Source organism: Plectropomus leopardus, chromosome 15 (genome assembly GCF_026936395.1).
Source record: "Plectropomus leopardus strain MGB_pleo_1.0 chromosome 15, ASM2693639v1, whole genome shotgun sequence".
In the NCBI taxonomy this organism is placed as follows: Eukaryota; Metazoa; Chordata; class Actinopteri; order Perciformes; family Serranidae; genus Plectropomus; species Plectropomus leopardus.
This window is the reverse complement of record NC_142190.1, coordinates 2482816-2496703: the sequence shown is the minus strand read 5'-3', so window position 1 is coordinate 2496703 and position 13888 is coordinate 2482816. Positions and strand designations below refer to the sequence as shown.

The following is a 13888-nucleotide window of genomic DNA, read 5'->3' as shown; positions in this document are numbered from 1 at the left end:
TGAACTCGGGCCAGAAACAGCCTCCATAACATCAAAGACAAGTCAATTAGAAAAGGATTAAGGGGCTGAGATGCGTGAGCAGACTGTCCAGACCGAGCGAAGGCGAATCGCACAGGAAAGTGAGAAGCTCGTCTGTGAGTCTGAGCTCGCAGCAGACAAACAAAAGAGCCGACAGATTGTATCCTAATATCAGTTTCCACAGTACAGAGCTGCGGCGATCAGAGCCAGCATGAGGCTTAACAGTCAGTACATTTACATGATTACATTACGTGATGAAAAAGTTGAATTATTGTTAGTGCAAATACAAACCGGGACACGTTAGTCTGACTGAAATGGTACCAAATTGAATTTCTGGAAGCTGGACGAACGCACCGAGATAACACTGTCAGGGGTCGATTTACTCTTTAATGTGAACGCCTCACTTAGACCTGAACTGGTTTAGGTGTTTTAAGCGTGCTCCATAGTCCCTGCAAGGTCAAACGGCATAAATTCATAGAAAAAAAGACGGGAAATACAAAAGAAGAGGGGAAGAAAACAAACTAACTGGTTTGGTACCGGAAGACAATAATAAGTGTCCTAGACGTCCTGCACACGCTCTGTAGTCTCTACGCCAGGCTGGAAGTCAAACTGCATAATTTCGCAGAATAAAGCTGGAAAAAACAAAAGAAGAGGACGAGAAAAAAACAAAATTAGACAAAGGTACCAAATAAAGCGTTGAGTTTAACCGTTTGCTGCTTGGTAACTGGTTTGGTTTGAGACGTAATAAATCAACTGGAATAGCAGCTAGCTGAGAGCGGGAACATACTGCTTCTATACTGGGACGAGGACGGTAATCTAATTAAACGGCCAAATCGAGCTGCAACCTTCGGTCGACTTAACTGTGCATGTAAATGTGCTGAGTGTTTGATCAGATAGTTCGAATTGTTGTCGTGAAATCAGAAGAGACCGTTATTAAAAAGTAAGTAGTTTATTCTTCTCGAACACATTCTCCATATTATTTATGACACTTTCAAGCAGACAATCTCATACACTTGAACATCAGAAGTAAACTCGATTGGTCATGATGATGCTTCCTATATGGGTTTGCATTCAGTACTACATATATTTATATATAAACTTTGCAATACATAAATAACAATAACTGTGCGTCTCATATCAATATACACATTCAGTACATAAATACATGTGTACAATGACACAGCATAGAAATATAACTTGATGCCTTTATGAAACAATGGAAAATATACAGATCCCTTGCTCGCTCATCGCAATAAAACTTGGCTGGAAATTGCACAGATCTCTCAGTAGAATACATGACGAGTCCTCGCGAGTAAATGAGCGAGGACTCAGTGGGGTGTAATTCACAGTCGATAACATTCAGTGCATCCGAGACCCTTTAGTACGAGCCGTGAGCACAGTCACATGTTGTCAAGATGAGCTCACTGAACTTCACGGGTCAGAATTGGGGAAATGGGAGTGCCTGAGGTGTGTGGGTATGAATTTTGGCAAGCACGATTCGTGTGTGTGTGTGTGTGGCAGCTCATTATAAACGTCTGGGACATCGAGACATGCGCATCCATGCGAGTGTTTGAGAGGCATGAAAATAATGACGGCGGTCTGTGAGATTTTAGGGGAATGGTCGCTCACTTTCTAAGCATCTCTGCGTTTTCGTTTCAGGTGTCAGCAGCTTCGGACGCTGCAGCTCAGAACGGCGTTCACTCGTTGTGGATTCGAGACCTCACCCCCCCTCCCCGCCTGCTCCCAGACCGGCTGCGTGGCCGCGTGGGGGTTCACCTGACGACCGCCGCGCCGCGAGCTCCCGCTCTCTGAATGAAAAGCCAAACTGCTGACTCCTTTGACCGCTGGCTTTGAAACGGAGCGTGTTTATGTGACTCAGATGTGCTATTAATAGCTCCACGGCGTTCACATGCCCCACTGAGAGCAGCACATCACGTGCCAGGTCATGGGCCCGACTTTGGCACTCGACCATCGGCGACTGACACAAAGCAGAGACTAAATTTACCTGACATTGAGCGAGGAGGGCGAGGTCCAAAGTATGCGCGTGTGTGCTGGCGTTTACCGGATGATGCTGTGAAAAATGAGGGCACGACTAAGGGATGTTTGAATTCAGTTCCTGCGTCTTTATGGCACATTCATAACGCTGAAATAAGACCTACTGCTTCACTACGCATGCACGAATGCTGATCGGACACTTACAGCACCTTTCGTAAAGCCAACGCCTTTGTCATTTGTGTTGTAAGAGAGGAACGCCGGGGGAGTCGTGCCTGCACTACGACGTGCTCCGTCATCTAAGCGACCATGCGGTGATAGAAAACCGGGGCTCTGCTGAGGAGTGATGCAGAACGTAAGTGTTCATGGATGTCGCAGTGCAGCACAGGAGGCTCTGCTCTAGTTAGGGTGGGACAGGCCCAACGCCGTGGCGATGGCGGCCACAAGGAGGGCGGAGCTGGCCAGGATCACCGCGCCTCCGGAGCGGTACACCTGCCGGCCGTTCAGGGGCTGAACCGGCCTGAAGGTCCCCACCATCGGCTTTCCGTCGTGGAACTTGAGCTCCGAAAACGCCCGCAGCTGCAGGAGGAGAAAAGCAACGCAAAGGTCTTTTTTAAATGTTCTCAAGTAAGATTTTGAATGAACGACTTGGAGTATTTTTGCAGCATGTTACTATTTTTTTTTATTAATTTACAAGAGTGGAAATCCTCTTTGACCTCCAGTGTGGACACCCTCTAATTAACCCTATTAAAGCTCACTTTGATCACTTTTCCTTTGCTGCATTCAGACGACTTTAACAAAGAAATAACTTCTGAGCTCTGAGAAAATGTATGCAATTTCTTTTAAAAACATGGCAAAAAAGGCAGTGAGCAACTTGGTAAGAAACATGACACAAATTGCAAAAAAAATAGTGGATTAAGAAAAAAACATTTTTTTAAAAGCTAGGTAAAAATGTTTAGGCAAAAAAAGGAAAAAGCTAGGGAAAAACTTTTCTAATGATTAAAATTACAAATCTTAATGATTTGTAAGCACTTTTTCCAGGTCATTTCCTTATTTTTTTCTAAACTTTGTTCTTTTTTTTCCTTTTTACATTTATTTATTTATTTATATTCTTGTTTGATTTGTGGGTCATTTCTTCTTTTGTTGCTCACTGCCTGCTTCCAGTGTTTTTGAAAGAAATCAAGCTAATTCATTACCTTTTTAAAGGGTTAAACTTGATTTATCACCTGCAAAGCAAATCTCCAGCTGTGGCATTATCTTTGGTGTCATTATCATTAAAACGACGTGTTTGTGGTTGTACAGCTGCAGATATTTCTTCACGAGAGGTGAGGAGAGGAGCTGCTACAGAAGCCCGGATCTACAAACGGAGCGATTCGAGAGTAAAAAAACACGGCTGAGACAGTGGCGTAAAGTACCTCGGGGCGGCGTGTAAAGCCGCCGCCAGTGTTGGGTTGCGTGTTGAAAATAGCGGGGGCTTATCGCACCGTTTGCCACCAGCGTGTTTTGGCCTTTAGGCTCCAGTTTATGGAAAGAAATCATCAAAGTTTTTAATATGACGAGTCTGTGGAAATTTGTACATTAAGAAATATAAATGAGTACATTTACTCATGTACTACTGTGATTTTTTAGGATTTTTTTATGACAAACTATACTATGATGTTTTTATGAAATATTATATAATGGCAAAATACTGTACTATGATTTTTTATGACATACTTTACAATGAGGTTTTTTAATGAAACATTTCAACATTATTTATGCTTAATTTTTGCAACATACTATACTACGACTTTCTAGGATTTTTTACAATAGACTATATTTAGACTTTTTTTCAGCATTCTACACTATGAATTTTTATGTTTTTTATGACATTATATACTATGACTTTTTTTACAACATACTATATCATGACTTTTTATGATTTTTATTACGATATATCATTCTACGATGCTTTTAACAACATACTATACTATGACTTTTTAGAAATTTTTACAACATACTACACTTTAAATTTTTTACATTTTTTACGACATATAATGATGATTTTTAAGGCATACTATCATATGAGTTTTATGATTTTTTTATGGTGTGCTATAATATGACGTTTTTGACATAGTATACTGCAAAACTGAAGTACTTCACTTAGGTCTTCCCATTTTATGCAACTTAAAACTCTTGAAATGTACTTTTTACTTTAAGTTAGTACTAGGAATTAAGCTTAGAAAATGTATGGATACTTAAAATAAAATACCAGACATTGTTAACCTGTGGTTGCCCAACTATTTGGAATGTGACCGCCTACAAAAGAGCAGTGTTTGGATGGGGCCCCTTTCACATTTCAAATGTCCACATTCCCCATTAAATCCTTCAACGGAGCCACAGACCACAAACTATAGAAAAGTACAAAAAAATATTTTTAAAAATCAATAATCAGTTGTTTTTTGTAATTTGTACTTTTCCTTGACCAAAATTCTTCTCCTTTAAGCGTTTGCAGAAATATTTAACGCCTGTTTTCATAACAGAAAGTCAGAAAACGTAACGTATAAGCAGAAGACAGATCAAATATTTCAGAAATAACACTTCACGTGCACTCCTCACATTCTCTGGTGTTTTATAAGCTCACCTGATCGTTGCTCAGAAGGATGGGATTCTCGAACAGAGTCCAGATCACGGCCTCGGTGCAGCCCGGGGTCGTCAGAGAGCCCTTGTAGCGGTAATAGTGGGTCAGGTTCTGCTCAGGTGGGATCAGTTGTGCCAGAGAGATGGAGGGCAGAGAGGTGTTGGCATCTGGAGACAGGAAAGCCAGATGAAGTGTGAGCAACACAGCTGTGCAGCCCGGGTCATAAACACCCGCTTATTACCACCGAGTGTGTGTGTGCGTGCGTGCGTGTGTGTGTGTGTGTGTGTGTGTGTTCCTTCATTAGAGATTCTCAAAGTTTTGATGACTGACTCCAGATTGAGGGCCACACAGGAAAAATACACACTCTCAGACTTTTTGTAATAACATTTTAAAAATAAAACTACAATAATATGAGTTTTGGTTTTTTTATTTTTTATTTAATATACCAAACTATGACCCTTTATGACATTATACAGTTGCTTTTTGGCATTTTTCTGGCATAATATACTGAACTATATTGATTTTTTTAACCTAACATACTATGGCATTTTTAGGTTTTTTTGACATACTATAAAATGCCCTTTATATTACATTTAGTATGACATACTGTACTATAACTCCTGACATATTTATAGCATTCTATATTGAATTATATTGATTTTCTTTACAGAATATACTATGACTTTTTATGATTTTTTTGACATGCTATACTATGACCTTTAAAGACTTTTTTTAATGAAATGCAATACTATGACTTATTTTATGGCACCTTTTCCACATACTATACTATGACTTTTTTTTAACATACTATAATAAGCCCTTTTTTACTTCACTTTTTATGACATACTACACAATGACTTTTGACATTTTAATGGCATACTATACTAAGACTCTTACATTAATTTTTAATAATATACTATGGCTTTTTATGATTTTTTTACATAATATACTGTGACTTTTTGGTGATTTTTTACATACTATGCCCTATTTACTTTTTTAAACTATGACTTTTTATGATTTTTTTAATACATGCCCTTTTCAACTTTCTTTTATGGCATAATATACTATGTTTTTTTTAAATTAACATTTTTCTGGTATTCTGTACTATGACTGTTAATATAATTTCTTTTTGACATAATAAGCTACCCAGGCTGTGCAGTCTTTTCTGTCTTTAGTTGCTTATATTGAACTTCAGTACTTACTTGTCGTTTTGATGCTTCGCAGAGCGTTGATGACGGGGTCATACTTTTTATTTGCACTATTAGATTTCTGAAAAATGAAGACAGTCACATGTCATCACTGCGTCATTCCAGTTTAAGATTTTTAATAGCAGTTTGATCTCATCAGCACATGATTTGCAATGGTTACCTCATAGAAGAAGCCGAGGACCGCCACGCCCTCTGGGTCTGACAGTGCTGTTGTCAGATCAGTGTAATGATGCTTCATGTGAACAATGTGCAGCTGTAGAGAAAATATCACTCATGTCACTGCTTTTTTTGCAAATTCATGTTGTTACGGTGTGTCAGGAATCAAAAAGTCACAATTTTATCAGTTTGTGGACATTTCAACATGTGCTGAGTAGATTTGGTCCTCTTACAGTAGAGACAGATAGGATATCAGGTTCAAGTTAATCAGTTCTTTATCAAACACGTGTCTCAAAGGACTTGATTGGTTAAAAAAAGACCAAAGTGAACAATGAACTGAACACGTCTGTGTATCCAGAGCCTGATAAAGCTCAGTAACCAGTGTCGTAGAGCTCCATTGTTTCAAAAACAAAACAGTGAGTCACATCATCACACTGGATGACACGTTCCCTTCCGTGACTCAAATCCGTTGTAGAAAACACTTTCCAACAAATACACAGTTTTCTCCTGTTTAAGTAACATTTGAGCCTTTAAAACAGCGACACTCTTGCTGCCGAATCTTGCCCTTGACAGGGGGTCAGGTGGCCCCCTCGACCATTTTCTTATTCACAATAAAAAAAGTGATTCATTCTGGGATTTTTTGTACCTTTAGTATACATACAGTGCCAGAGTGCAGAAAACCTGCATCAAAAAAGAGCTTTTTTTTATTCAAAATAAAAGTGCAGCTGGGGGACTCTAATGTCCTTAAATCATAGGAATGTCTTAAAATCTGGGAAAAATCACTAAACTGCAAGAAACATACTAAAATCAGAGAAATGTCCTCTAATCCAAGAAAGTTTCTAAAATCCTAGAAATGTCCTAAAATCAGAGAAACATCCTAAAATACTAGAAATTTTCTAAGGTCATAGAAACATACTAAAATCAGAGAAATGTTCTGAAATCCCAGAAACGTCCTAAAATCCTAAAAATGTCCAAAAATACTAGAAATGACGCAAAATGCTAGAGACATCCTAAAATCCGAGAAATGTCCTAAAATCCAAGAAATGTCCCAAAATCTGAGAGGAAACATGACATTGATCCAAAGGGTTACAGTACCTCCATGGGAAACTGCTCCCCGTCGATGGTGTGTTCGGAGCCGGGCCCTCCGTTGTTGCCCCAGTGCAGGTGAAACTGCACGGCTTTGTAGGCGGTCTGCAGGCCTCCGTCTGAGATGGTGCTCAGGTGAGGAACTCCGACCTGAACTGTAACGGACAAACGCACCGAGGAAAAAAAGGGTCACACAACAGCTTTACATCACTGATGGCTGTGCAATATCATTATTTTTTTTTTGGATTAACTTTTTATTATTTAGTTTTAAGATATGCATATAAAACCACAGCAAGGATATTTGTGACAAATAGCATTGCAGTAGATCTCAATATTATTGAAAAAAAAGTGATGAAAATGTTGCAGGAACGTCCTGAATCATATAAATTTGTGCAGCAATTTGTTTTGTTTAGTTTTTTGCTGCGATTAGACCATCGTGCATGTTTTTGGTGTTAATTTAACAGAGAAATATCATTACGTAGCAAACTAGTGGGGATGCACGGTACTTCAAAATCAATAATTTTGGTCAGGGCAGAGCAAAAGATGCAGAAAAGAGCCAAAAAAACGAAGACGAAGGCTGGCTGATGTTTCCTGGAAGATCAGCTCACCTGAGTGGCCGTTGTTCTTGATGGTGCCTCTGAAGATCTGCTGGTAGTTGTCAAACTTGAAAGGAGTCAGTCGCTCGTCTTTCAGAGTCTTTCTGGTGACGACGTTGATGGGCGACTGTTGTCGTCCATCACAGTTGCTGTTGGCTTGGTTCCACTTTTCCGGTGCTAGGACATGAAAAGCACCAGATTTATGTTACAGTCTGGTTTTGGAGCACAGAGACAGAACTCTGTTTTGTAATATTTTGTTTGTGTTTCATTGCTTTTAGATCTCACTGCTGCTTTTGGTGGAGATTAACTCTTGGTTTTAATTTTATTATTTTATTTTTAATTATTATTATTATTATTATTATTTTATTTGTTTATTATTTTTTATTCATTATTTTATATTATTATTATTTTCTACTTCATAAGTATTGACTTGGCACATTGGAAATTATCTTACTTTTTTTGAATTCCTGTCTAAAAGGAAATCTTGTGCGACTGTTAATCCTCATCTCTTAAATTCTTGCATGGAGTACCTCAGGGATCAATCCTCGGTCCTTTACTATTCTCCATCTTCTTCTCTGTTAATTTTAGGTCAAATATTACAAAAGCGTTGCACCGAGTTTCATTTTTATGCACTCGGTTCTCAGGACCAGTCATTTCAACACTCATTAATTTTGACACCATTAATAAAATTTACAAAAAAATAAAACAAAAGTGCACTTTGTGTGCAGAGCGTATAAGTTTATTTCACACTGCACTAAAAATAATAATGTTAAGAAATAAGTGTTGCTGCTAATCATTGACAAATCCCAGGCTGTGATCATTTTAAAAATCTCTTTAGTAGGTAGTATATTGGGGGGAAAAAAAAGTCTGTCTGTGATTTTTTTTTTCCAAATAAAAACATAGTGGCATCATGATAAAAACCTGACATTTAAAGGGTTAAGATTTTGAAAGGTAATGAATATTTGATAATTATGATGATTTATTAGGACTGATTTTGGTTTAAATTTAATAACTAATAAAATAATAAAAAATAAAAATTTGAAACTTGATTCTGAAAAGCGTGTTTTGTGCGCAGAGTGTTATGAGTGAGTGTAATATTAAAGTGTGCCCTAAGGGTTAAATAAACTTACCATTGCACTGGTGATCACAGGAGAACTGGGACTGATAGCACCAATCTGAAACACAGGAAATGAAATCAGTTTTATCCGAGATTGACGAGCAAACTCTTGTCTTGAGATTTGATTTAAAGAACACAAACACACACACAGTGTGTCCGCCAGCCTGCAGCGTTAACCCCTGAGTGACACCAACAAGCTCACACTGTGAGAGCAGAATGGGATGTTTCTTCTCAACATATACAACATTTATGTGTATTTACAAAATGTGTCCTTTTATTAATAGTTTATTTTTTTTTTACCTCACTGCAAACAGTGAATTGTTCTCTTATTGCTTTAAGTCAGCTGTTATTCCGGCTATACAAAAACCCCTAATACACAGGAATTGTCTTCCTATTCACAAAAAAGTCTGCGTTTGTGCTTTATCTTTCCGTGCTATCAGAATTCACACACACACACGGCCAATCTTTTGCATCAGCGAGGTCCCTTTCTCACATGTTTGTCTGAGAGTTTATTAATATTTCACAATTGGTTTGCATGTTTCCACCCCGAGACAAATATCTGCAGCTATCTCACACATCAAATATTTATGAAAAACACACATGCCATTGAAAAAATACGGGGGAGGGTCTCCTGCTCTGGTGCGAGGGCTTCTCCCGGTGTTTGTGAAGGAAGTCAGTGTTTGGTTTTTTTTTTGCCATGTTGGCGAGCAGCTTCCTCCTGCTCTGGCATGATAATGCGGACTGAAAATAAACGCAGCAGGGGAGCTAAACGTTATTTTACATCCACTGGTGGCATCAGTCACTGCGCTGGGCACAGTAAATAAAGAGATGCTCGTTTCTTTTGATTCATTTTCAAATTATAAGTCTTGCGGCTGGATTTGCAGATGTGTGAGCGGAGCGTGAACACTGCAGAGGAGGAAAATCTTCCAGCTCAGAAATTCCTAATTACTCTGCGACTACCGTCCGGGTGCTGAGGGTATTAAGAGATTATGATTCATTTCAAACCTTGACTCACTTTCGCCTGCTGCGCGGTCTGACAGCAGGCGGCCGCTGTGAAAATGTGACCTCAGAAATCTGCATTAAAGGGGAACTTTGGTACTTTTCAACCTAGACTTCATTTTTTTCATGTTTTTGTGTCTTAGTGACTAATGGGAACTAATGGGAAATTTGATTTTGGCCCAGTGCTGAGAGGCCGCTGCAGATGACAGCGGTGAAAACGCAGCACTGTAACCACATGGGGCAACTGAGCGCTGCCAACTTAAATCCACTTAAAGTGCTTATTTTTGAGAAAATAAAGTTTATCAGTGATGGTTCATTTTATAAAACATGACTGCAGCTGATCTAACAAAGCTGCTCCCAGAAAAAGTTACATTTTAGCCAAATTGTGTCCCTCATGTTTGATCTCGAGCACTGATGGGAAATGCATTCACTCAGGTTCTGCGTTCAAGTACAAATTTAAAGTTCTTGTACTTTGTTTTTCCAATTTATGCCACTTTAGTATACTTCAACTCTGCTGCATTTTATAGCAAATCATAATACTTTTATTATTTGGCAGCTATAGTTAATACAAAACTCTTTATAGATTGAACTAAATGACAGTAATACAAAGTGTTAATTTGCACCTTCACAAACAAAACAATGTAAAGATAATTAATTATTTGTTCATATAAACTATCAGGGCTCTGGATATTTTAGCCTTTGCTACTTTTTTGAGATACTACTTTTAATATAGTATTTTCACTGTTTCCTAGTACCTTAGTGTTTTTCAGGGCAGTACTGCTAGTTCTACTTAACCCTTTGATACCTGGAGCAACATCACTTTTCTTGGACATTCAGATGTCTTCCGTAAGCATATAAACCGCTGAAATGTGACCACATTGGTTTGATTTCTTTCAAAAGCATAACCTTTAAACCTTAAATTTAAATAAATCCTCAACCTAAATAAATACATAAAAATGTAAAAAGTAAAAAAACCCTGAAAATTAGCTAAATAAAATAAAATAAAAAAAGTAAGAGAGAGAAACATAAGGAAAAAATATTAAGAAATCTATACATTTTTTATGATTATATATTTAAAGCTAGTTTACAGACAAATATATATTTCCTTCTACTTATTTATTTTAGAACTTTTTCAGGTCGTTCCCTCTTTTGTTTAGTTTTTCCTTTCTTTAATTTCATTTTTGATCATTTCAGGTAATATTCTTGCAACTTTTTACATTTTTTTGCTGTTTTTTGGGGGAAAGTTGCTCATTGCTCTGGTCCTCTGGTTTCAGAGGGTTATGTAATGAATGTGAATACTTCCTCCACTATTGTCTATAAGTAGAAATGTCTATTTTTATGGCTCGTGGTCACTCGTTTTTCATCTCAGCCAATCAGATTTCTGTCCGCACTATTCTGGCCCAATCAGCGCGTGGCTTTGATGTCTCGCGCGGCGCAGGGCGAGCGAACAACATGAATGAGTTTGGATGGATGTGAGCTGCTGCCAAACGGAGGAGAAGAATTAAAAGACAAAAGGCGGCGAAAGAAAAACAAATACGGGCCGCGACTGCGTGCACGAGGACCGCGGAGAGACCGTGAGGGCGCGCGCGCGGAGACGGATTTGTTTCATGCCATTGTGTTGTGCGCGCCAGACGAAAACTGTGCGCTGCTGAGTTTCGCCTTTGCGTGCACGCGCCTTGGAGGAAAGTTATGCATCTACCTGCACGTCCGCAGCGGTGAGATATACCGACACACAGCGCGTGCAACCAGGACCAGCTCCTGCTCTCTGCACGAGCGAGCGCGCTGAACGGCGCGTGAAATCCCCCAAAATGAGCCACACTGAGCGTGACTGACGGCTCCGCGTGTCGCGCGGAACTGCGAAAATAAACACGAAAACACCCCGAAAAATGCGCAGGAAAAACAACGAGGCGCGATTTTAGGGAGTGTTTTTGTAATATTGTAGAGCTGTTTTTAGGAGACTTTTTAGGAGACTCAAGCTGCTTTGTTTGGGGGCCACTTTGGCAGGAGGCCAGGGGCCAGTCACAGCAGCCCCATACACGTTTCATGGATTTGAGATGTATCTGACATTTCGAGCATTTTGAGGTGTTTTAGGACATTTCCAGGATTTTAGGACATTTCTGTGACTTTAAGACATTTCTTGTATCTTTGAACGTTTCTCTTATTTTTTGACATTTTTAAGATTTTAGGACATTTCTAGGATTTTAAGACAATTTCTAACATTTTAGGACGTTTATAGGATTTTAGGATGATTCTCGAATGAGGACATTACTGGGATTTTAGGACATTTTTCAGATTTTACGACATTTCTAGGATTTTAGGACATTAGCTAGGACTTCTGTTGCTGGGTGCAGTGGATCCTCTACTCTATTGCAGCTGTTTTATGCTCTCTGGACCTTAAAAGCACCACAAAAAAAAAAAAAAAAATCACAATGTAAATCACTTTTCATTAATTGTGAATTTAATAAGGGTTGGGGAGCCACCCAGCACCCTTTTTGTAGGAGCCAGATTTGGTCCGCGGGCCGTAAGTTGAGTATCACTATCTAGGTGAGCGCTTTTGTCTCTTAAATGGCTTAACTGGACTTGTGAGTATCCCAAAATTACGCCTGATTTGATCCCATTTTGAGGCCAGGTAGCGTTCATCCGCGCAGCGGGGAGCCGTTGGTGACATTTTCCTCCAGATGTGCGCTTTTTTTTGACCGATGACGAACCGAAGAGCCTCCGGTCACCTCTCAGTCATCACTTACGGATCATTTAGAGTCCCGGTGCCAAACCGCGGGGCTTTTTTTATAGCGAAATTATCGCCTCTCAGCCACCCCCCCGCTGTGAATTTGGAGACATTAGCGTCGCGCAGCTCGACGCGTCTCTCTGCGGCAACGAGGACGCAAACGTCTGTCATTGGCTCGGTGTGGAGCTGAGCAGGTGCACGAGAGAGGGAGAGATAGAGAGATAGAGGGAGGGAGGGAGAGGAAGGGAGAGAGGTGTCCGGAGCTGAGACACAGAGGAGGCTCAGATCCGTCTGACGGATTCAGGATCATCTCGCGCCCTTCAGCGGGAGCTGCAGATGTCGGACACCCGGAGGAATGCGCGCTGCCACATCACTGTGATGGACAGGGCAGGTGTGTGTGCGCGCGCGTCTGTTTGGTCACTCGTTGTTTGTTTTTTTTTCTTCAGCAGAACATTTTTGTAAATCTTGGGAATCCGCAATATTTCAACTTTCTGATAAATAAAGTGGCACGTTTTGGAAAAAATGGTTAAAAAAAAATCATCTTCACTGCTGCGCCTTTCTGATTCTCCTCATATTTCACGTTCAGTTTGACCATAAATGTAACATCTCTCATTACATCAGATATTAATAATCAATGTTTTGCATGATTTAATGTAACATAACCTCACATTTTAAAATCAGAAATAAAAGAAATACTCTTAAAAAGACTGAAATTCTGCAGGAAAATGGATGATTAACAAAATTCTCACACAATTAAGGAATCATCTCGATAATTTCTGAATATTTAGCACCTGATAGACATAAATCATATTTGTGAGGTGTGAATAAAGGCGCACTCACCTCCTGCTCCCGCGCAGAGAGTCCAGAGAGACGCCAGGAGAGCGGGCACGAGGAGCTGCATGTCGGAGCGCAGAGGAAGCAACAACACAATGACTTGTTTTTCTCCGATGTGATCGCATTCTTGCAGGGGGTCTTATACTTATCTATCACCAAACCCCGACAGGAAAGAACGAGAGTGGCCCCTCCCCCTTCGGGCATCGCCTCTAATAACGCGCTCCGCTGATGAGAGGGGGGGCCCCGTCAATGGGCTCCCGGTGCGCAGGAGCCTCGTAATGCAATCATGACAGAAAGAGACGCTTCATGCGGTTTGATTAAGAATCAGACGGAGTTTGATGATCAGAGGATTCACTGTGAGGACACAGAGCAGAGTTATTAGATCATATCATCTCATTTCTTTGCATTAAAGGTTAGAAAACTCACTCTGTCAGCATTAAACTGCAAATATTTTATATATGAGCTGCTTACAGGTATGATCCATATCACAATTAAGAGTCATGCATTCTTTTTTTTTTTTTTTTAGATATTTAGCAT

At 39.7% G+C, this 13888-nt stretch overlaps 1 protein-coding gene across 1 annotated transcript; it reads right to left on the bottom strand.

Moving 5' to 3' along the window:
* Window positions 1–948: 948 nt before the first annotated feature.
* On the bottom strand, window positions 949–13510 carry ca4a (carbonic anhydrase 4a). Its single transcript, XM_088088312.1, has 8 exons — window positions 13358–13510; window positions 8807–8851; window positions 7689–7853; window positions 7090–7235; window positions 5999–6091; window positions 5833–5899; window positions 4634–4797; window positions 949–2589 (listed from the first exon to the last, which is right to left on the bottom strand). The coding sequence occupies exons 1-8, from the start codon at window positions 13416–13418 to the stop codon at window positions 2410–2412; spliced, it is 921 nt and encodes a 306-aa protein (XP_087944438.1). The 5' UTR covers window positions 13419–13510; the 3' UTR covers window positions 949–2409.
* Between the last annotated feature and the right edge of the window lie 378 nt (window positions 13511–13888).